The following is a 24,933-nucleotide window of genomic DNA, read 5'->3' as shown; positions in this document are numbered from 1 at the left end:
TCGGCATCAGTCCGGACTAGTACAGGCAGCCACACAAACACACACACGTACATGCACGTCGCTATATAAGTGCAATAATCTTGGACGCGACGTTAAACCCCATTTCACCTCACCTCACCCACTCACACACTCACTCACTCACTCCGCCACCCACCCACCCATTCACTCACCTACTCACTCACTTCGGACTAACAAAAAAACAACAAATCTGCTCAGTCCATTCTTGTGTAAAGAATATACAAAAGTCTGGCATTGTCCAGGATGAACAGCTGTACCTTTAAATATGAAACACAGAAGAGGCAAATACATAATCTGCATTTAAAGATCCTGAAGACGTATCATTGTTAGATGCACCCAAACCATATGATGCGTGTGTATTACCTGATACGTAAGGATGACGTCGAAATACTTGATGTCTGAGGTCAAGGCCGAGTGAGCATCCGTCAGCAAGACACTGGTTAAAAGGAAATATCATATGTTAATCAAGACTTAAAGTCACTTACCTAAAGTACGTTTGCTGCAATGGCCAAAATGTCGCGTCGTCGTGCCTTTGTTCATTGTGACACTTTTTGTTTGTTTGTTTTCTTAAGAGCTATGTTGTGACGACAACACGACAATGTCCCTTCTCGGTTCCTTAGCGGTTTAAAACAATGAGTGAGTGAGTATGGTTTTACGCCGCTTTTGGCGATATTCCAGCAATATCACAGCGGGGGACACCAGAAATGGGCTTCACACATTGTACCCATGTCGGGAATCGAACCCGTTGGAAACTATGAAATACATACATGTATGTTTAGTATATTTTCAGCAGTCACATAATAAGAATTTGTCACTGCCGCCGGAAACTGTGTAAACGATATGTGCACTTTGGTTGTTGTTGTTGTTGTTGTTGTTGTTGTTGTTGTTGTTGTTGTTTAACGCTGCACTAAGTAATGATCACCATAATGTCGCTCTAAAGACCAATACAGATTGTATTGCGAAATGATGACACCAAAGGATGGAGTTGCTGTAAAATTGCTGAAATAAAGGAAAATGTAACTATTGGAAATTTATTCTTCTTGTCAAACAGTTTTGTGGAGGGTTTTTGGTCACTCTGAATCTTTGTACAGAAATCTAAACATGAAACAGATGAGGCAGCTCCACTGATCTCTTTTATTGGTAGCTCAGGTCGGGAAATCAGTTGAAGGGACAGTTTTAGACATGATATCTGATGAATTGATACCTTCATGATTCTTTTCCTAAAACGTCTCTATTTGGGAAGCAAAGTGAAAAAATAATTTCTGAATAAGAAATATTTTGAGAGAAGATGAGTGTGCATTGTTTATAAAAATAAGTATAGTCGAAATATTATTACAGAAACCTCTGATTGTGGGTTTGAATCCCAGTTCGTCCAAATTATGTTTCTAGATTTGTCAGCACCATATCCGTGCTCGTGGGTTTCACTAAAGTGGTAAACGTCTGAGGCCTGTTCACTTCAGGCTTTCCTCCCACATTTAGCTGACACGCCGTGATATAACTGGAATAATGTTAAAAGCGGCGTTGATCCCAACTCACTCATTCACTTTCCTGAAACTAAAAACATCTCCTGTGACAGGGGCCGGCGGAGCATTCTGTTGATAGTAACACACTGGTTACCATGTGCTTCCTGTCGCATTTCACTAAAATAGGACTAGAAGTGAAAAGCCATAATCACTCACCTGTCACATGGCAAATAGTTATCAGACATGATTTTTGAATGAAACTATTCTAAAAATTCACATTTTCTTTTGTTTGCAAGGTAAAACATATCTTCTCCTGGAATTTAATTAGGTGCTTTTGACTGACAAAGATACTTGGGTCAAGAACATGCAATATTCAGTTTTGAAAGTCTGAATAACTAAAGTGATTGATAAACCAGCTTATGTTGTGAGAGAAAAAAATATTAAAATTTTGGTTTGGTTTACTTTGTTGAATATGAGGCATCCGGTTAATTTTAGATAGCTACATATCAGGCACTCACTAATATCCAGTCATTAGATAAATCAGAATCATTTAATTGAAACAACAAACATTTTATTTGCCTGTTCTATATATAATAATTGATTTTAATTGTTTGGTTGACAGGTTGTCCAAATAAGAATAGAAGTGATTCCTAAAATGCATTGTCAGGTTTTTGAAACATACGAAAAATACCAATGTTTGGGGATGATATGTCAGATCGTTATTTCCCTGCCTCGCTTTGGCATTTTCTTACTGACTGAACAGATTGCGGGAATATCAGTAATTCTCAAATATTATAATTTATTCCATTCTGAGGTAAAATTTGAGTCTTGTATGTTCATAGACCAAGATAATATAAAACACCATTTACATATTTGCTGGCAGATAATATCATTAGCTTTTGGAAAAATCTGAAGAAAAAAAACATAAACATGGTGAAGATATTGAAAGTATGCTGAACCTTTTGTGACATATTTCAATAATTTGATAATTGAAATCAACTTACAATGACATATTTTCAATACTTCCTTCCAATCTCAAATTTTCTCATCATGAAAATTGATGATATACATGTATGATATGGTACGTATGATCAGTCTTGGATAATTCATAAACAATGTTTACATATATCCAGCGTTCAAGACAGACTGCAAATAGACTTAATATTATATATTTATTTTTGAAACTTTGTGAAAAGAATACTTTGATATTTTTGTTTGGTCGTGAGTATTATCAAATCATAAATTTATCTGCATGAAATTCATCATTTAGACCAGACACACTCACTCACTCACATTTGGAAATCTGTTTCACTCTTATCCTGGAGGTTGCAAAGTTTAATTTTCATATTCCACAATATTTGTGGAATTTTGTTCACTAGACTTGATGTATGAATAGTTTGGTAGCTCATGGTTTTGTGACCAGTGTCAAAAAGGAATACAGTAAACTACGTTTATATGGAACACGCTTATAACGAACTTACCGATATAACAAACTTATTTTTTAGTCCCGGTCACATGCTGTATATATGCTTATAACGAACTACGGTTATTACGAACTAAAATTAGCGGTCACCTTGAGTTTACTGTATAGAAATGTTTGTAAGAAGACAATTTAAATTTATTCTCGTCACTATTAAATGAAGCGTAATAAAATTTAAATACAGACCCAGATTGCAACCTTACTTTTTATATTAGGTTTCTGTTGTCATTCTGAAATTGCACAAATAATTAATAGTGGTCCTGATATTGTTAAAAAGGAACAGCCAACTTCAATTTGATGTCATAAATGACACATCACATATTTTAACCTCTTTACATGGATTGATATTTACTGATTAGTTTATGTTAATTTTATCTCATTCCATGAACATAATTAGTACCGGTACATTTATTTGATCTGGGTTTGTTTACCGATTGAAGTTGATTCCTTTTCATATTTTGTTATTTTATCTGTACACACATCTGATCAAGATACTTCACACAATTCAGGATAATTGTATTAGTAGCATCCTTTTGGTATATAATTCCCTATCATCATAGGATTTGGTCAGGGGGTTCAAGAAGTTGATTTTTGTATCAATTCTTCTATTTCTTCTATTTCATGCGATATTTATATAATTTAATGTTAGGTTTCATTTAATTTCTTCAAACATTTGTCACATTCTTACTTTTGTCGCACACGATGAAGTCTTAATTCGTTATATCAGTGACGTTTGAAGGAAAAGTAAAGTTTCTTCTGCCATTGTATACTGAATGGAGTTATCGCCCCTTCTTTATTTTGACGCACGAGCTATGTTGTAAACTATTTTCATTTACACCGCAGAAAAAGTGCCTTATGTCACCTGAACTCATGAAAAAACGATAGGGCGTGGTGCCGCGAACACCACTATACCACGTGAAATGGACATGACGACCTCGAGTTCGCCAAGCCACGCGTTGACTAAGCAAATTAGCAAAATACACGGACGTGTTTCGTGTTATGCAGTTGAATTACGATAAAAAATATTTCTGTCAATAAATATGCTATCACATTGTATACATATGCCGAAAATAACATATTTCCGAAATACGTATCTCGAAATGCACCTTTCGATTCACTTCCGGTATCCTGACAGCAAAATGCGAATCCCAGTGCATTACAAGCATGTTTTAGTTGGACCTCAGTATTAAATGTGCAATATCTTCTGTCCTTCAATGGAAGGCGGAGACATCACAACAAGCTCTCTGTTCTTTATCAGTTGATGCGCCTCAGGCTGCATGGAGCTATGCTCTCCAAGCCTCGTTTTCGATCCAAAATGGCGAAAGTGTGAAAAAGGTCAATACAAAATCCACGCGGGTGTGGCTTAACAATGCTTTGAACAACATGTCAGTTGTATCCCCTGTGGAGATTCCGGTTAAGAATATAAGTCACAACAACATAAGAATCGACAGAATGGATCGGGTGATTAGACTTTGTCGATTGCATGTCATCGTATTGCACTTGGGTTGGTCGTTGCTCATTATGTCAGTCACTGGATTGTATGGTGCAGACTGCATTGTTTACAGACCGCCGTCATATTATTTGAATGTTGCGGCTTCATATTCTTTTGTTTCAGCTTGATGTGGGGAGAAAAAAGTGACGACTGGTGCTTATAATTAGTGAGATAACGTCACATTGACCAATACAGGCACGGGCACAGGAACAGCTGACCCGTGAAGATCCGGGGTAGAATAGGTCTTCAGCAACCCATGCTTGCCGTAAAAGGCGAATATGCTTGTCGTAAGAGGCGACTAACGGGATCGGGTGGCCAGGCTCGCTGATTTGGTTGATGCTTGTTCATGATGTCAATCAACTCGACTATTTACAGACCGCCATCATATAGCTGGAATATTGCTGAGTGCGGCGATAAACAACAAACAAATAAATAATCACAGGAACAGCTGTTGCTAACAGATCACTACAGCTCATAGCAGTCAAGTGGCGCACATATTTACGCCAATGGCCACCATCTGAACCCCTATACTATAATGACGAATTGATAAAAAAAAACAATATAAAGATAACACTTACCTTTGCATATTCCGTCTCTGTGCCAAGAACAGCGTTTCTGAAAAGACAGACGCGTGTCTGAAGGTCGTAACTGAATGAGACACAGTCTACACTCAAGCCACAGACTGCTGCGCAGCTACAAGAAGAAGGCCTCACGGACTTCAAAGTTCGATGGTTTTTCGTACGAAGATAAAACAGCCATGCATCTTCACGTACACCATTACAGTTAGCGAGTTGCATATGCATCCATATTAGTAAACCTACTTTAAGTCCAATATCGAAGGCTTTCATTTCAACACCGAATCCTAGGGCTTGAAAACAGAATCTTGTATTGTTGCATGTGATGTCCGTGGTTACAATGACGTGTTGAACTGTCTCTTTATCTGTATCTCGATACCATGTCGTGACATAACGTCACAGAACCTGAAGGTTAACGAATCAAATCTCATTCCTAAGATTTGTAATAAATCCCCTTTCATTATAATAAAAGTGAGCTATCTCTCAAAGGAAACATAACTGCACATCGATTTCATATTTCATTTCCTTTATGTCCATTTAAGTTTTTCATATCAGGCAAAAAAGGATTTTGAATGTTGTGCTTTGCTCATTATACAAGAAACCCTCTATAAGGACCTCTACAAATTATCAGAATGTGGACCAGTTTTTTTTGTGTCAGAATCTCTACAGCCTTGATTGGTAATGATCTATTTGGCATAATTTATCGACAATTTGGAGGAAATTATTTTTTTTATAATATAGGAGTGTGCCATGGTTTCCTCCCTCTATAAGCCCAATATCTTGACTCTGTTCCCTATGGCATGAGTGAGTGAGTGAGTGAGTTGGGTTTAACACCGCTTTTAACACTATTCCAGTTATATCGCGGCGTTTATGGCATGACAAAGAATTCTTGAGTGAGGGGTTTACGTCACTTTTAGCAATATTCCAGCAATATCATGACCGGACATCCGAAATGGGCTTCACACATTGTATCCATGTGGGATCGCGTTTGTTGCTTTCAGACAAAATCGTTTATGAAATAATCCTTAAACCCTTGTAAATTGGTTCTGAAATATTTGTGAAATTCTTGATTGCTTTCAAACAGCATAAATATCCCCATTTCTACATAATTTATGTATCAGACAGATAGCTGACGATAAAGAATATTTTTAACAGTTGAACCATTGAGGATGGTGTATTGATCCATGCACATGATCATGCATGATTTATTATCTGTGGAGCGTGTAGCAGCCAGAGTAGAATATTGAGTAGCAGAGTTACCATATTATAATGGTTTAGTCTCCGTAAATACGATCCGTCAAGTCTCTTATATATAAATAATAAATATTATAATGTAAATCATATAAAAGTTGTCCTTTAGAGGGATGAAGCTTCAATATAGTTCTTGCATGGCAATGGCTTAAAATATAATTTATATATCATCTGGCAATTCATCAAAGATTCCTCACCTTGGCGGGGAAAGAAGGTCACAAAAAGAGACCCGTGATGATCCGGGGTAGAACAGGTATTCAGCAACCCATGCTTTTACCGTAAACAGGCGACTATGCTTGTCGTAAGAGGCGACTAACAGGATCGGGTGGTCAGGCTCGCTGACTTGGTTGATGCATGTCATGATCATTGTATCCCCATTAGGTATTAAAACCTCTAAACATGAAAAAGAGTATGTTATCTGCAAAAGCTTTACTGAGCGGTAATATATGGAACCCTAGAAGGGACATTACCGCGTTGTCGCATTGTCGTACTTACAAAAACAAGCAAAAAGTGTCAAAATGAACCAAAGCCAGACAATCCCGACAACGGGAACGAGATCAATTGTCTGGTTCAGACACGATTATTTACATGCCGCCATCATAAAGCTGGAATGTTGCTGAGTGTGGAGTTAAACATCAAGCAAACAAACACAAAGACAGATGGCACTTTTCCTTGTTGGAAAAGCGCTGAAATTAAGCGATACTCAATAGTTAACGTTGCAACATTGCCAACATCAGCGTATTCAAGTTGTCAGCATTGTTTAGTAGAAAACGTCAATGCCACAGATTAATCAATCTCGATTATCCCCTAAACAGATTCCTTTGAGCGCAAAAGGCAAAATAAGGGTGAAAATTATATAAATGGATCACTGAAAACTAGCGATGACACTAGGTTTCGCAAAAAGGGTAAGCATGTCCTGCCCTACTGGTTATATGGCTGAAATAAGGCCGATACGACGTTGAATTTTAACTCACTCACCGGTAGCGGTCACCACTCATACAATATGTATAATTAAAAAAGTGTCTCCTGCTTGTAAACAAAACAGACAATCATGGTCGCAGGGTCTTCAGGGATGCTATAAGTCAGTTACAGGCTCGCTTACTTGGTTGATGCATGTCACCGAATCCCAAATGCGTTGATCGATACCATGATGTCAATCACTGGATTGTCTGGTCCAGACTCGATTATTTACATGCCGCCGTCATACAGCTGGAATATTGCTGAGTGCGGCGTAAAGCAACAAACAAAATAATTTATATTTTGTTTTGTTTGTTGTTCAACGCCGCACTCAGCAATATTCCAGCTATTATAGACGGCGGTCTATAAATAATAGTCTGGACCAGACAATCCAGTGATTGAAATCAGTGATTGAGCATCGGTCCACGTAATTGGGTTACAATGACATGCATCAACCAAGTCAGCGAGCCTGACCACCCGATCCCGTTAGTCGCCTCTTACGACAAGCATAGTCGCCTTTTACGGCAAGCATGGATTGCTAAAGACCTATTCTACCGCGGATCTTCACGAGTCAAAACTACTTATATATGAATATTGAAACAGCTTGGTGCATGTGACGTTTGATTGTACTATTACTTATTTTGAGTATATCAGCGTATATCAGGTGTATGGAGGTCCCTGTTATCGCACGATAGATGTGTTATCAGTGAGTCATGGGTCAGTAGGCGCCCGTCAGTGATGCAGCCGACAAGCGTATAACTCTCCCGAGTCACCTGAGACTGTCCACAACAGACAACGGGGGCACGCATAGCAAGGTACATTTGGTGCATATTGTATAACATACCCGTGAAGATCCGGGTTAGAATAGGTCTTCAACAACCTATGCTTGCCGTTTAAGGCGATATCAATCCACGCAATTGGGATCAATGACATGCATCAACCAAGTCAGCGAGCCTGACCACCCGATCCCGTTAGTCGCCACTTACGACAAGCATAGTCGCCATTTATGGCAAGCATGGGTTGCTGAAGACCTTTTTGTAGTTTCGTTCCCTTTCGAATAGGGCTCGAAATAAAGGTATCACAACGAGTGAGTCAAGGGTACCGATGAAATGCAACATCGATATAAATCCCAGAGGAACAATTCGTCCTTAATGGTACGAAATTGGTTGATTTATCCATACAAACTCGTCACCATAATTTGAGACATTGTCATGATGGGTGGAAACAGTTGTTTATCAAACGATCATGTGTTGGTGTTTCATTGCCTGTTGTTACAAGGGGGTGTGATGTTCAATCTGTCATTGCAGGAACGTTACCATGGCAACGCGGTTTATCTACTTATTTAGTATTTTGGCGTATGCGTCTGGTCACATGACAGAAGAAGTTCCGGCATGCTACAACCCGAAGTTTGACGAGGGTGTCGAAGAGGTGAGGTAGGTGCAACGTCATTCGTGACCAACTCTTGTTATTCCGGGACAAGCCGAATAGCAGGTTACGGAAAGGGGCGAGTGGTGACGAATGGTGCAACGTGACACTCTGTGTACAGTACCGAGCAGAATAATGTGTTACATACTTGCATGTCACTAGCAGGGTGTACCGGGTGTAAGGACCTCAATGAAGGATGTAACATCCCCTACACCCGCTACTGGATGTGTATTTGTTTGTTTGTTGTTTAACGCCGCACTCAGCAATATGACGGCGGTCTGTAAATAATCGAGTCTTGACAAAACAATTCAGTGATAGACATCATGACCATCGATCCCCGCAATTGGGATCCATGACATGCATCAACCAAGTCAGCGAGCCTGACCATCTGATCCCATTAGTCGCCTCTTACGACAAGCATAGTCGCCTTTCATGGCAAACATGGGTTGCTGAAGACTTATTCTACCCTGGATCTTCACGGGTCCCTTAAACCCACTGTGCGATTAACTGAATCTATCTGTTCAGAACGAAGCCCCGTCCTTCTGATTACATGAAGCTGGCTGATCTGCCCAAAGCCTTGGACTGGAGAAACGTGAACGGCACCAACTACTGCAGCCCCACCCGGAACCAGCACATCCCGCAGTGTGAGTGATACATGTTGAATATCCGTTGCATTGGTGTTTCTCACCACTTTCTGTAAATGAACAGGTAGGCTGAATATATGTATAGTTTGAATCATGGAGAATAATAACAATTAAATTATGAATTGATATCCTTCATTTACACACACAGACAACTAATAAGTGTTTTAACAGGGTTAGAACTAAACTCAAAGCTTTACTAGCCCGGGTAAAGAAAAAATGCACCTGTAATGTTAACACAATGGGGAAATGGGGAAATTTGCCCTCGCCTGTTGGAATTTGTACTATCCCCGGGCTAGCGGGCTAGTTTTAAGTTCTAACCCTGGTTTATTCTGGTGTATAATTTAGACCAATAAGAATATTTAACACAACAGTAATTGTTGAGAAGTTACACAGAGAATCTACCCAAGTTTCTCTTGATATCAAACGTATTATATACTTCAGTGTGAAAGTGATATTTTCATTGGGGTGAACATTACACTTATTATTTTACTGCAGTGAACATAACACTTTGACGGAACTATTGTCATACAAGAATTACCTCCCCTTAAATTGTCTCCCTTTATCGTAAGTGTCTACCCGTACACAAACTGTTGACGTCCTGTTTACGTTAGTTCCACATTGACAAGGCAAAATAATGACAGATGGGCATTTATGGAGTGGATATAACTCCTCGGCGTATGGTACATATCCTGTTATAGGAATATAAACTATGTATTTACCTCGCCAAGGCTCGCTCAATACAATGTGTATTCTTAATACAGGAGTTCGAATCCCGGTTCACCCCGATTGTGATTCTAGGTTTGTCAGCACCATACCCGTGCTCGTGGGTTTCACCGAAGTGGTCAACGTCTGAGACCTGCATCACTTCGGGATTTCCTCCCACATTAAGCTGACACGCCACGATAAAACTGGAATAATGTTAAAAGCGGCGTTAAACCCATTCACTCTTAATACAGGGTAGTTACCATCCCCAAACACACTCGCGTGATGACCTCTATATATTCGAGTTGGTGAAAGATTAGTGATGTGCTTTGATTGTGACGTCATGTTTACCGATGACATCACAACGATCTACAAAGCATGGTGGTGTAATTTCATTTATTTTAGGATTGACTGATATTTTTTCGGTTCATTGAGGTATGACTCGGAAAACCCATGTGCAAACTGTACGAATCTACAATAGTTTAACCAAAAACAGTTGTATATATATAAGCAGACAAAAATCACTAGATTGATAAACATTCCAGATGTAGAAATACATACTGTGGCGTAAAACGAATCAGATGATTGTTTAATTTATGCACATATCTTGACACGCCTACAACGTCAGTAGCCAATCAAAGGAGAGTGAGATCAAAACAATGTTCATAGGAACTGTCAGTCTGTCGGACTGTAACGAGCAGAAACAAATATATGTCCGGGAGAAGGCGGCTGTTTCAGAGGGACATATATGTCCCTCCTCTTCAACCCTCACTTTGAAGTCGAATATAATTCAACACACAGCACGCACACAAATAGACTTCATGGTTTTGCATAATGTGGAAAATTCACTGTTCTGTGATATCACCCACTGTCATTTCTGTCAAAGCAAAATTACTGAAAACGACATCTGAAAATTAGGTACATCGATGATTGATTGATTAGTAAAAAAATTTATAGGTGTTCGGGCAACTAGGCCCATTTACACCTTGCCCATAATAAAGGTTTGCTATGTACAAAGATATTTTTTAAAGTATCAAAACTGCCACACGCTTTAATATAAGCGAGAATGACATTCTGAACATCATGGTGAACAATATTCCTAGAACATAAAATACCAGACAATGAGAAGTCAGTATTGAGACATTATCCACACTCACTCACTCACTCACTCACTCTTCGTGAACAAAACAGCACCAAAATAAAATGTCCTTATCCACAGCTTATTCTCACCAAGTGACCTGAGTGATCACAATAAACTAGTGCTAAGCATAGCGGGGTTTATCCTCTTTTCGCTGTATGTGTGTAACCTCTCTGTCGTCTTTTGACGTCATATTTTTCATTCTCAATAAACCGTTGTATTTGATTTGTCAACATTTCAAAAAATAAACTTCATGCTTGAAATCAATTATTTCTCAAAACATAAGTGTGTGACGTAACTAGAAACAACAAAACTATCACATAATTGCGTTTGTTTTTCATACAATCAGCATTTGACATTAATGGAGAAAATTCACCAACAAGACACACAATGTACGTGATACAATGAGTGTCAGTTTTTAAAATGCTTTAAACATGAAAGAAATATTCCTTTTCAATATTCAACTTGAAAACAACATTAACTGTAACAACAACTCTCAAAATTGATTAAAGGTAACGATATCGTATTGAAACACTGACAAATACAGTCATTTCAAAATAATGTATCATTGTCGACCAAACAAATAAACGCAATATCTTTCTTAATTATGTTGTGTGTCGTTTTTTATAAGAAATTACTGAAAGTTCTTTCAAAGAACATTAAGGAAAAACATAAAAAACATCCACAGTATAAAACTTTGAAACAATAAATGTTGAATTTCTTTACCACTGATTAGAGACAATCAGGTTTGAATACAAGCCTTCAAATGTAACATACATTATTGAAAGAACAGTACACTTTTTAAACATCTTCAAAATTTCAAAACACTATTTTAAAATAAAACTAAAAACTTCTTGATTTTCTTATGAACACTCGCTTTAAAACCAAATATTTTTTTAACAAAATAGAATCATGATTTTGCTTTGGTAACGTACATTTCACTTTTTTTTTAAAAATAGAATCATGATTTTGCTTTGGTAACGTACATTTCACTTTTTTTTCAAAAATAGAATCATGATTTTGGTTTGGTAGCGTACATTTTATAAAAATACTCAATGTTTGCAAATTTACATTAACTGGTCGCTATACATGTTCCACTTGTCAGACCTATTACATTCTGATTACATCAAATACAATATATGATAGGAATAGTTCCACATGACATTTTACTATGATGCTATGATTTCCTGATCGCAATCCCATAAGTCATGGTAACGTACATTTCTGTTCAAATTACACCTTGTATCTTGCATGTCATAAATTAACAATTTGAAAACGTTTTCTTTTCAGAAAATAAAACATATTTTTGGCAAAAGTACAATTCATATTTGTTACCAGAGCTAATTATTATGATGAAATGCACATCAGATTATGAAGGTAGGGTATCAACTCACCTAACAGGTCTGTTTGTTGTTTTGTAACAAGTAGATAATTGAATATAAGCTTTTTATCTCCAATAATATTGCAGCAAAATCTTCAAAATTAAATTTGACCATAGTATCTATCTCTAGTAAGTGTTAATAACACAAAAATATCACACAGATATGCCCTTTGTTTATATGTAATGTACATTACTAATGGTAGCGTACATTTCTGTTCAAATTACACCTTGTATCTTGCATGTCATAAATTAACAATTTGAAAACGTTTTCTTTTCAGAAAGTACAACATGTTTTTGGCAAAAATACAATTCACATTTGTTACCAGAGCTAATTATTATTATGAAACGCACATCAGATTATGAGGTTAGGGTACCAACTCACCTAACAGGTCTGCAGCATCATAAATACTCTTCATGACGTCAATTCAACGCATATAAAATGGCGGCAACGCCCCACGTTGGAATCACAAAGCTAGAGTTTATTTCATAGCAGCTTGGTGGTAGTTCGTATTTTGGGTAACGTACATTACAACCAAAGGTAGTTTTTGACCATAGACTTAAATAGTAGCGAGATATAGTTTGGAATTGTCACTATATTTCCTCGTGTAGCTAATGTTTATCGTTTGAAACGCTAATAAAATCACTACACTATTATGTAAGAGATGGTCACGTACATTCTTATCCATAACCTTCAAATTCTGAGTTAACATCCTCTCTTTTTTTCCCTGATCATGTTTTTTATTAGATTTTGATTATATATGAGTCAAGAACAAGGCTTATATTAATTGATTTTAACAGAAATATTGAAATGATTGTTTTGATAAGTTATTAAAAAATGATGTTTTATAAAAGTTCCTTTTAAAATCAAAATTAGAAACAAGCATTCAGTGGCAAAGAAATAAATTGGAATGAGGTTGACATGACTTTCTCTGATAGTTTCATGAGAACTCGGGTATGTTTCATAAAATGGATTAGGTTTAAACCTATAAATTATGTTATGTATTCTCAAGTAATAGGGTTAAACTTTTAAAACCTTTCGGGCGACAGTAACGTACATTACAAATTAGGTACATTAAGCCCAAAAAAATATTTCTTTCTTTTCTTTTTTTAACCAAACGAAAACGTGTGTGTTATAGGTAGCATAGATGGTCATGTAATTCATAGAAACAATAATTTCTGGTTACTCAATACAGTAAACAAGAGCAACGCCAGAGACATTAATGCAACAGTTTATTGAGAATGAGTGCAGGAAAATGAGTTTTCGTCATTTACGGCAAGATATTTTTGGTATTGAAAGTATAACCTTATACATAAGCATATAAATCCATTTCATATATATTTATGTCGTTCGGATATTAGGCAGTATTGTGTTCGCTCACAGTTTCTGTAGAGCTGCTAAATAAAAAATATCGTCGCACAGTACTTTTATCGGTGTACGATAAAAAGCGGAGATATATTCTGTTTTTCAACGCAGAATAAATTCTCGGGTAACACTTAGCAGTGTCTTTTTTTTCAAACCGGTTTAATATTTGCAGTTGAATTTACACCATCAGTCTGGAAATATAATATTCTGTAACTTTGCGTAATTTTATTGCCGGAGGTAGATCCATTGCCGCATGAGCGCAATTCGTGCACAACCTTCTCAAATCTGAAACCGGTTTAGAAGATTGTCATTAATCCGGAATAACACAAGGCGAGAGTCACGAGCCTCACGTGCAATACGCGGGTTTCACGCACGTGGCTGACCCCAGTCTTCAGTGACGACCATGACAGATGGACGTGGGAAAGATATGCTTTGTTCCATTCGAAAAGTGGAGATTTCTAGGGTGGAGATTTCTAGGGTGAGTAATTTTCTTGCAATGGAGTAATGTTCTCTTAGTGGTGACTGTCATTGAATGTGGCAGAGGTCCGTGTTTCGTTTGATAATTCAGCTTTCGAAAACATTAAGTTAACCCAGAAATCTGTACGTAAATTAATTCAGTGTGAAACCAACAAAAAACAATGAAATGGTATACAATTAACAATTGTATCATATGATTAACAAAGTTTACAAATCAATACAAATTACTGCACAGCAATTACAATGACTTTACACAATAGAATGGCAGTACAAAATTCAAGTCGACCACTGGATTGTCTGGTCCAGACTCGATTATTTACAGACCGGCGTCATACAGCTGGAATACTGCCGAGTGCGGCGTAAAACAATAAACCAACCAACAAAATTCAAAATGGCAGTACAAGTACAATGGCAATATAAATTATGACAATATGAGAGAAGTGGTAATAATATTCACCTAACAACAACAGTTGTCAAGCTTCCAAAATAGGCCTAGGCTGGATATCTAGGATGAAAATAAACATTTTCACACGACCGCTTGTCTTGATGTAATGTGAGATGAGAGGGACACGCTTATGAACCCCTTCTATAGTCTAAATCCGCTCTGGAAGGTTCTGGGGGCGGTCGGGTAGCCTAGTGGTTAAAGCGTTAGCTCGTCACGCCGAAGACCCGGGTTCGATTCCCGACATGGGTACAATGTGTGAAGCCCATTTCTGGTGTCCCCAGCCGTGATATTGCTGGAATATTGCTATAAGCGGCGTAAAACCTCACTCACTCACTCACTCACTGGAAGGTTCTGGTTAGTCTAGCTGCACTAGAAAAAAAGATTCTAGACACTTGACTATACAAGCATCTAAATATAGCAACTTCAACACTACTGCTGCTTAAATTAGACAATAATACATTCCTGACAACTAATTGTTATATCAAAATGTTATGAATTACTTCTAAATCTTAGCAGAAACAATTCAATACAATTACAACATTGTTTAGCAGCAGATTACACTGCCATATAACAACTGTAAGTACACAATTGCTATGTAAAAAGTGGATAACATAAAATGCTGTACAGTAAACTACGGTTATAACGAACTCAAATGAACCACTAATTTTAATTCGTTATAACAGGAGTTCGTTATAAAGCATATGTACAAAATATAAACACAACATGGACGGAACCAAGAGACAGTTCGTTATATCCGGAAGTTCATTATAAGCGTGTTCGTTATAAACGTAGTTTACTGTATAATGTTTACAATTTAGTGCTCCGGTATCTGAAAACGAAGGAAGCGTGCCTTATTCAACATAAATATCTACACTCAGAACTTGTAAGTGACTTGTCACAGAAGAAGTTATCAGGATCTATAAAAGGACCAATGATGAACAGAAAGTAGGCCTTTCTAACATATACTACTCAAAGAAGTTAAAGAAAACCCGATTCTTTCATATTACCATATACCCGTGGTGATTCCGGGGTAGAATAGGTCTTCAGCAACCCATGCTTGCGTAAAAGGTGACTATGCTTGTCGTAAAAGGCGACTAACGGGAACGGGTGGTCAGGCTCGCTGACTTGGTTGATGCACGTCATCGATCCCAATTGCTTGGATCGATGCTCAGGACATTAAGCACTGTATTGTCTGATTCAGACTTGATTATTTACAGACCGCCGTCATATAGCTGTAATATTGCTGAGTGCGGCGTTAAACAACAAACCAACCAACCAATCATATTACCATAACTAATCTAGAAACACAAATAAATCGGGTGTTAGGTCTTTGAATGGCATTTAGACATGATATAAGAGATATTTATGAATGGCAACCTCATTATGAGGAACACAACGTTTCGGAGTATATGCTTTCTCCTTCACCACCTGATGGATTAAGCATATTCTAATACTCTGAAAAGTGGTGTTCCTCATTATAAAGACGCTGACATCGATAAATTATCTTACGAATCTGGTGTTCTTTAACTTCTTTTGAGTATGTTCTTCTAAGAAGCCTAGGGGCGGTCGGGTAGCCTAGTGGTTAAAGCGTTCGCTCGTCACGCCGAAGACCCGGGTTCGATTCCCGACATGGGTACAATGTGTGAAGCCCATTTCTGGTGTCCCCCGCCATGATATTGCTGGAATATTGCCTAAAGCGGCGTAAAACCATACTCACTCACTCTAAGAAGCCTAAGACAGAAGCCCAAATCAGGATGTGATGCCTGTTCCATCAACGGCTGCTGTGGCTGGAGATGAACCTGTACAGACATCAGGGTCAACTGAATGTATGGTTCAAAATAAAGCATGTCAACCTCGTGTCTTATTCGTGTTTTACAACTGTTTTTTTACTGAGGTTTTCCTTTGAAGTAAAACTTGTAATTGGTTTTTCTATTTTCCTTTGGTTTTACTTATTTGGGCAGCAACCCATGTCTTTAGGGGCGACTAACGGGATCGGGTAGTCAGGCTCGCTGACTTGGTTGATGCATGTCGTCTTATCCCAATTACGTGGATCGATGTTTGTGATGTTCAATCACAGGATTGTCTGATCCAGACTCGATTATTACAGACTGCCGTAATATAGTTGGAATATCGCGGCGTTAAACAACAAGTTAACAAGGTAAAACTTATTTGGGCATCAATATCCTGTACAATGACAAAAGCCCAACTACTCAAGAGACGTTAAAGAACACACCATTTCTTCATATGATTAATCTGTCATATTTCAGATTAGTCATAAGGAAAATGGGCTTTAACCTTTTGAGTCGAATAGTTTTGAATGCACTCTTAATACCAATAGAATCATAAACTGTTCTCGATCTTGTATCCTGCCATGAGTCTTTAATGAAATATTCACAGACAACAATTGCCTCATTGATAATGAATCCCTTATTTAGTATATATCGACAAGTCAAGACTCGATAAGTGATAAGTACCCAGTTGAGCCCACTGTAAACACATTGACGTTTTTGATACGCATTTAGAGGTTGGGAGAACATGAATACATGACACTTGTTTAAGGATAGCAAGTTCTTATTATGTGTACGACGTATCAGAGCTACTTCTTGCTCCTTCATCAGGTGAATGCCTAAAGTACTCATGGAAATGAAAAAAAACCTGTTTTGCTGGATTTAATAATCGACACAAAGCATTGCGTAGATGTAAATACGAAATAACAAAACTGGAAAAGTACTAGTCTGGATTTGCTTGTTTTATCTCAGTGCTCAATACAAAATGTACTTTACAGGAGGTAATTTGTAGGCACTTTCAACATTCAAAAATAAAACTAAGTCCAAATTGACATGGCAGAAACAGGCTATAGGCATTATGCAAATTAGCCTGGAAAAAAGTAATCAGAACAACAATAAAAATATCAGCTATGTTTATGTACATAATAATAATGACATGTAAGTTGTTTGAGAAGTGAATATGTTGCTTTTACGTTCTGATATTTTGACGGTGATTCACTTTCCCACAATGCCACTCACAAATCACTAACCACTGACAAATCATATGCACGTGGGTTTCAAGCACCTGTTTTCACCTGTCGTCAAGGTGTCATAGGTCATGGACATTCACCTTGATCTACTAACACCTGGTTATGCTCAGTTTCACAATAGTCTGTTTTGTTCATATTTTTACACACTTTTACGTGTAAAAAGACATAAAAACCTTTGATACGCTGTATTTGTGCCAAGGCCCAATTAGTACTAATTGAGTTGTTTGAATATTTATATATTTTGTATATTAACTGCATTTATTTAAAATCTGCGATCGAAAAAACAGGGGTTTTTTCATATCCGTGAGTACTTTAGTAAGTGCATCGAGTCAATTATTTTAATTGTTTCATTTCTTAGTCTGTGCGTCCTGCTGGGGAATGAGTTCTACAAGCTCATTGGCTGACCGCATCAATATACTCAGGAAGGGGGCGTGGCCATCAGCTTACCTCTCGGTCCAGAACGTGATCGACTGTGGAGGGGCGGGGTCTTGTGAAGGGGGTGGGGATCTGGCTGTGTACAGATACGCCCACAGAGACGGTATTCCTGATGAAACGTGCAACAACTTTCAAGCCAAAGATCAGGGTTAGCATATTCTCTTGTCCGGCACGAAGATCCATCGTCAAAACGTCAAGTTTGTATACACTACGCTCCTCCTTAACGCGTGAATACATACGGCCTAGCTGCTATTTTTAACAAACGAATCAACCACAGCATGGTCCAACTTGAAGGGCAGCGAGTGTTCTGGCCAATGAGCGCCCAGATTACATCGTACAAGCTCCACGCAGTGCTTCAATATCGGTCAACGTTAGGGTTCGTAGAAATTCCATGCGCGTTAAAGGGCTCATTTGACGTCCTTGAGTTATGCATATCTTATTTCACTGGTTGATTGACCCGTGAAGATCCGGGTAGAATAGATCTTTAGCAACCCATGCTTCCCGTAATAGGCGACTAACGGGATCGGGTGGTCAGGCTCGCTGACTTGGTTAAAGCATGTCATCGCATCCCAATTACGTGGATCGATGCTCATGAAGTCAATCACTGGATAGACCGCCGCCAGAAAATGGAATACTGCTTAGTGCGGCGTTAAACAACAAATATCACCGGTAAACAGTGACAAACTTTCCCTTCGTTAATTGTGGTACGTTTTATTAAACAAATTGTTTCCTTAAATACTGAACACAATTGGCTTCGAATTGTACACCAAAACAACCGTTCATTGGACGTTCTGAGAAATATAAACTGTTTTGGTTGGTTTAGTAGCATATGGCCCAAAGGTATTTGAAGCGTGCGTAATATGTTTCACAATGATCTACAGAGTGCAACCAGTTTAACCAGTGCGGAACGTGCCACCCTGGAAACCAGTGTGAGTACATTCAGAACTACACGCGATGGTTTGTCGCTGATTATGGTACCATCAGTGGAAGAGAGGTGTTGATGGCGGAAATATTCAAGAACGGACCAGTAAGGTAACTACCAGAAACATTTCATTATTCGACCCGTGAAGAAAAGGTCTTCAGCAACCCATACTTGTCGTAAAAGGCCATTAACGGGATCGGGTGGTCAAGCTCCCTGGCCTGGTTGATGCATGTCATCGCATCCCAATGGCGTGGATCCATGCTCCTGTCAATCACTTGACTGTCTGGTCTGGTCCAGACTCGATTATTTACAGACTGCCGTCATACAGCTGGAATATTGCTGAGTGCGGCCTTAAACAACAAACTTTGGTGAAACTCACGGACACGTATGGTGCTGACAAACCATGAATCTCAACCAGAACGCATCCACAAAGAGCGGATCTTGAAACCTCTGTGTATTGGAGGAAGATCCGTTGTTAAACCTATGGCGCCAGTACCAATGGCCACATGATATGCATTTAACGAAACCATTCACAGTCGGGAACACTCTAAATTTCACACTGTACAATCCCTCATTGCCATCTCCGTCATACAATGTATGAATCCGACAAAAGGGACCTGTAGCGTGTGCACCGGCTCACAATATTAGCCTGGTCATAGCTGACAAATTCATTCCCTCAGAAGTATAAATAACTACCAGTCCTGTGGCCAATTCGTGTCGTTTAATGCTACAGGTATTGGGTTTGGGTGAAATTGTCTAGTAACGTCATCAGGGTAGGGCGGTAGTTTGTCCAAATTATTTTATGCCCTGAATTATCTAGTGCATTATAACTCCGTTTTAATTTTATAAATTCCCATGACCTATTCGCCACCATACCTTCGTTTTGAAGCCGTTTCAATGGCACGAAACGTAAAATAGTCATCCAATCAGATCGCTTTCAGGAGCGAGAAAATGTTTGTGGTACGTTCGAGATAGAAACGAAGGGGTTATGTCACTTCTCAAAAGAAGCTATGGTGGCAAATAGATCTTGGGTATCTATCATGATATACTGCACTTCTTTATGCATCATGGAAAGAAGAACAAAATATCCCTAGAAAAAGTGGAGTAGTATAGAATGGAGACATAGTGCGCTCAGATCGTAATAAACTAAACTCATCACATATTAATAGGTACGTGTACATATTTCAGTTTCCAGTTTTTGAATAGTGTTTGTGTTCCTATTTACAATAGTTTGAATTGACAATAGGCTACCGTCGATGAGGTTTTGTTAATTATATTGTATTCCTTTCATATTACAGTTGCTCTATCGTCACAACAAAGAAATTCCATGCTTATACTGGAGGAATCTATCGAGAATTCAACTTAAACCCTCTGGTATGTTGATCAATTGTTGGAATGTGATTGTTTTTACCCGGCGTATTTTTCAACTTGATCGTGAAGATCCGGGATAGAATAGGTCTTTAGCAACCCACGCATGCCGTAAAAGGCGGTTATGCTTGTCGTAATAGGCGACTATGCTTGTCGTAAAAGGCGACTATGCTTGTCGTAAAAGGCGACTATGCTTGTCGTAAAAGGCGGCTATGCTTGTCGTAAAAGGCTGCTATGCTTGTCGTAAAAGGCTGCTATGCTTGTCGTAAAAGGCGACTATGCTTGTCGTAAAAGGCGACTAACGGGTGATCAGGGTCGCTGACTTAGTTGATGCATATAATCGATCCCAAATGCGTGGATCGATGTTCATGTCAATCACTGGATTGTCTGGTCCAGACTCGATTATTTACAGACCGCCGTCATATAGCTAGAATATTGCAGAGTGCGGCGTTAAACCACAAACAAACTGCTTTTGGAAGGTTAGCAAAATCCGTCAAACGATCTAGTGCTGGTCTCGTATTATCTCGTATTATCTCGAACGTTTTGCTTCTACGAGTGAGACTGAGAAAGTGTCGATTGCATTTTGCCTCTTTTGCTATTTGTATTGTCGGTGTGTTTGTTTTTTATGGTATTGTTTGTGATAATAAAATGTAAACTCCCAACAGGATGCATTGCGCTCACGGAGTATTTGCTGTTTCCCACGTGATTTCTTTCTCCCCGTTGGGGTCTCGAGAGTCATAAGCTGTCTTGTATTTTTCAGAGTAATCACATGATAGCCCTGGTAGGATGGGGCGTGGAAGAGGGCACGGGTACCGAATACTGGATTGGTAGAAACTCCTGGGGAGAGCCATGGGTAGGTCTATCCTCACACCTCCTTCTCATCATGACAAAACGCCACTCACTCAACGTGGTATTGGGGACACGGGTGGCCCAGTCATCTGTTTGTGGGTTCGAATCCCGGTTTGACCCGATTATGTTTCTAGGTTTGTCAGCACCATACCGGTGCTGGTAGGTTTCACCGAAATGGTAAACGTATAAGACCTGCATCACTTCAGGCTTTCCTCCCACATTAAGCTGACACGCCGTGATATGACTAGAATACTGTTAAAAGCGGCGTTTAACCCAACTCACTCACTCACTCACTCACTCACTCACTCACTCACTCACTCACTCACTCACTCACTCACTCACTCACTCAACATGGTATGGCATGGACTCCATAGTCTGCCGTAGCCTCTTCGAGGTAGGGTCAGGATATATTCCAGGCTTGTCGGAGCTGACTAGATTGGAGATGGGGGTCAGGATCTGTGTCACCGTTCCCCGACAGCGTGGGTGTTGATATTGGTTTGTCTGGCCCAGATCTGAATATTTACTTACCGCGGTGCCCCGTGAAGATCCAGGTTGCAATTGGTCTTCAGCAACCCATGCTTGTCGTAAGAGGCGATTAACGGGATCGGGTGGTCACGCTGACTTGGTTGATGCATGTCATCGCATCCCAATTGATTATTTATATACCGCCGTTATATAGCTGGAACATTTTCTGATGCACATTTTCCTAAGATCTGAGACCCGTGAAGATTCCGGGGTAGAATAGGTCTTCAGCAACCCATGCTTGCCGTAAAAGGTGACTATGCTTGTTGTAAAAGGCGACTAACGGGATCGGGTGGTCAGGCTCGCTGACTTGGTTGATGCATGTCATCGATCCCAATTGCGTGGATCGATGCTCATGATATCAATCACTGGATTGTCTTGTCCAGACTCGATTATTTACAGACCGCCATCATATAGCTGGAATATTGCTGAGTGCGGCGTTAAACAACAAATCAACCAACCTTAGATCTGAAAAGAGAAGGTTGTGCAGGCGCTCATGCGGCAATGGATCTACCTCGGACTATAAAATTACGCAGAGATGTAGAATATTAAATTTCCTGTCTGATGGTGTAAATTTAACAGCAAATATTAAACCGGTTTGAAAAAGACGAAGAGTCAATCTCATTAAAATCAGATCTAAGTTCTCGCTGCCGCTTAACAAAGATCTGAGGACATCCAATTACGGATCACGTCAGAACGACTTCCGCAAACTTTGACCGACCACTGAAACGACCAACAAGAAGTCGACATCAGCCAATTAGAAAGCAGCTTTCTCGAGCTTTACAGTTTCAACCTGGCGACTTCCATTTCAGTAGAAAAATATGTTGACACAGTTCTCGATTACATTTTTGAAAACTGAATGTCTACCATATGGTTGAGATTGTATAGCAGTACTTCCCACATACATCAAATGTTTATCTCACGGAAGCGAGAGATAGACGATAATTTTGACGGAATCAGTCGTGCGGTCCGTAACTGTCGTTCGGAATACCCCGTGTCCACCTTTTGAGGTTGCATGATTAGAAAACACATTCCGACTGTCACTTTCATGATCTGGTAAGCAACGCTTTGAATGGTCGGATGAAAAGTCATTCTGACATGAGCCCGTAATGGGAGGTCCTCAAATCTTTATTTATTGATAGCGAGAACTAAGATCTGATTTAAATGAGATTGGCTTAACTCCGCTATACTTCGTCTAGTTTATTGTAACTCAGGCAGCTTATTGAGAATTAGCTATGGATATAGGTATCGCAGGTGCTTTTGAAATATTACAGGCGCCTCATAACCGGTATATGTGAAACGTGATTTTGTAAACACTGTCCAGAATGGCTACACCTTGTGGCAATTACTTCTGCGTTCGTGTTTGCGTATTTACCAAAACATTCTTCACGATTGGCTATCAGCGACATTTTGGAATGATCATTAGTAATGTCAAAAATTGCGACATTTACGATGTACCTCATTTTCAGAGGTCATTGAAAATAATTTGGCTTTGCCTAAAATGACAGTGGATGATATCACAGAACAGGGAATTTCCCACAATATTCAATACTGTTACTTGTATCTGTGTGTGTTATGTATGTTGAATTTCATTTGACTCCAAAGTGAGAGTTGAAGAGGAGGGACATATATTCTGGGTCAGGCTCGCGGACTTGGCTAATGCGTGTCATAGTGTCCCAATTGCGTATATCAATTCTCATGAAGTCAGTCACTAGATTGTCTGGTACGTACTGGGTTATTGACAGATCGCAGTCATATAGCTTGACTATTGCAGAGTGTGGCATTCAACAACAAACAAAAACATACATTACAACCCCCAACCTTGATATTGCTGGAATTGCTGTAAGCTGTGTAAAACCACTCACTCCACGTTAATTGGATCTGATATAACTGAAATGCAGTTCAGAGATAAGTAAAACATACCCATGAAGATCCGGGTTATATGGTCTTCAGCAACCCATGCTTGCCCTAAAAGTCGACTATGCTTGTAAGAGGCGACTAACGGGATCGGGTGGTCAGGCTCGCTGACTTGGTTGATGCGTGTCATCGATCCCAATTGCGTAGATCGATGCTCATGATATCAGTCAATGGACTGTCTGGTCCAACCTCGATTAATTACAGACGGACGTCATATAGCTGTAATACTGCTGAGTGCAGCGCAAGACAATGCATTCTCTGCAACTGATGTAACAAATGTCCAATTTTATTTTATTGTTGTTCATGTATTTCAGGGCGAACATGGATGGTTCAGAATTGTGACGAGCACCTATCGAGATGGCCACTACAACCTTGGGGTTGAAAACCGGTGTAATTTTGGCGACATTATACTGCCTTGATCCAGGTTTTAAACCTGATTATGTAAATATCCAACTTTCATCGTAAGAAAAATAAGACCATTCTGAATAAATGTTTAGTTTTATATTTTACTTATTTCGACTTTTTATAAAACATAATTGATGCTTTATGCACGCCTCTTAACACGAAGATTTCCAACTATTTAAACATTGGAGCAAGTATGGGGTGTTTGTAAGACAGACTATTCACTTATTCGGTCACAGATCCCAACATTGCAAGGAAGAGCAGATTTATCAAATATATATTTTAGGACATTCAGCGAAATTATGACAAAACCTTCAAATATCCCAATTTACATAGACTTCTGTGTAAAACTCAAAGAAAACATCGTTTCCATTTGTCTCTGGAATAAATTATATTTTTAAATATCCCATTAATTTAGTGGCTTCCCTAATGTAGCTGAAGAGTGTTGAATGTGGCTCACGAGGGTTGGTAGGTTCTGAGCCTCACATGTGGAAAGGACCCGTGAAGATTCCAGGGTAGAATAGGTCTTCAGCAACCCATGCTTGCCGTAAAAGGTGGCTATGCTTGTCGTAAAAGGCGACCAACGGGATCGGGTGGTCAGGCTTGCTGACTTGGTTGATGCATGTCATCGATCCCAATTGCGTGGATCGATGCTCATGATATCAATCAC

The 24,933-nt window shown here is 39.0% G+C and overlaps 1 protein-coding gene across 1 annotated transcript; it reads left to right on the top strand.

Annotated features, from left to right (window-relative positions):
- Positions 1 to 7,960: 7,960 nt before the first annotated feature.
- LOC124112862 (cathepsin Z-like) lies at positions 7,961 to 24,363 on the top strand. Its single transcript, XM_046473031.2, has 8 exons — positions 7,961 to 8,051; positions 8,544 to 8,669; positions 9,187 to 9,305; positions 18,207 to 18,431; positions 19,165 to 19,315; positions 20,504 to 20,579; positions 21,334 to 21,426; positions 24,176 to 24,363. Exons 2-8 carry the CDS (start codon positions 8,554 to 8,556, stop codon positions 24,278 to 24,280), a joined length of 885 nt encoding a protein of 294 aa, XP_046328987.2. The 5' UTR covers positions 7,961 to 8,051; positions 8,544 to 8,553; the 3' UTR covers positions 24,281 to 24,363.
- The last annotated feature ends 570 nt before the right edge of the window (positions 24,364 to 24,933 follow it).

This window comes from Haliotis rufescens, unplaced genomic scaffold (assembly GCF_023055435.1).
Source record: "Haliotis rufescens isolate VD_foot unplaced genomic scaffold, xgHalRufe1.0.p SCAF_19, whole genome shotgun sequence".
NCBI lineage: Eukaryota > Metazoa > Mollusca > Gastropoda > Lepetellida > Haliotidae > Haliotis > Haliotis rufescens.
Note: the sequence above shows the minus strand (reverse complement) of the source record. Positions and strands in the feature narration are given on the sequence as shown.

Excerpts from the sequence above, each read along its gene's own strand:
- LOC124112862 (XM_046473031.2), top strand. The coding sequence starts at position 8,554 with ATGGCAACGCGGTTTATCTACTTATTTAGTATTTTGGCGTATGCGTCT. Across the intron at positions 19,316-20,503 it reads TTCAAGAACGGACCAGTAAG|TTGCTCTATCGTCACAACAA; the intron begins GTAACTACCAGA and ends TTCATATTACAG. Across the intron at positions 20,580-21,333 it reads AATTCAACTTAAACCCTCTG|AGTAATCACATGATAGCCCT; the intron begins GTATGTTGATCA and ends TGTATTTTTCAG.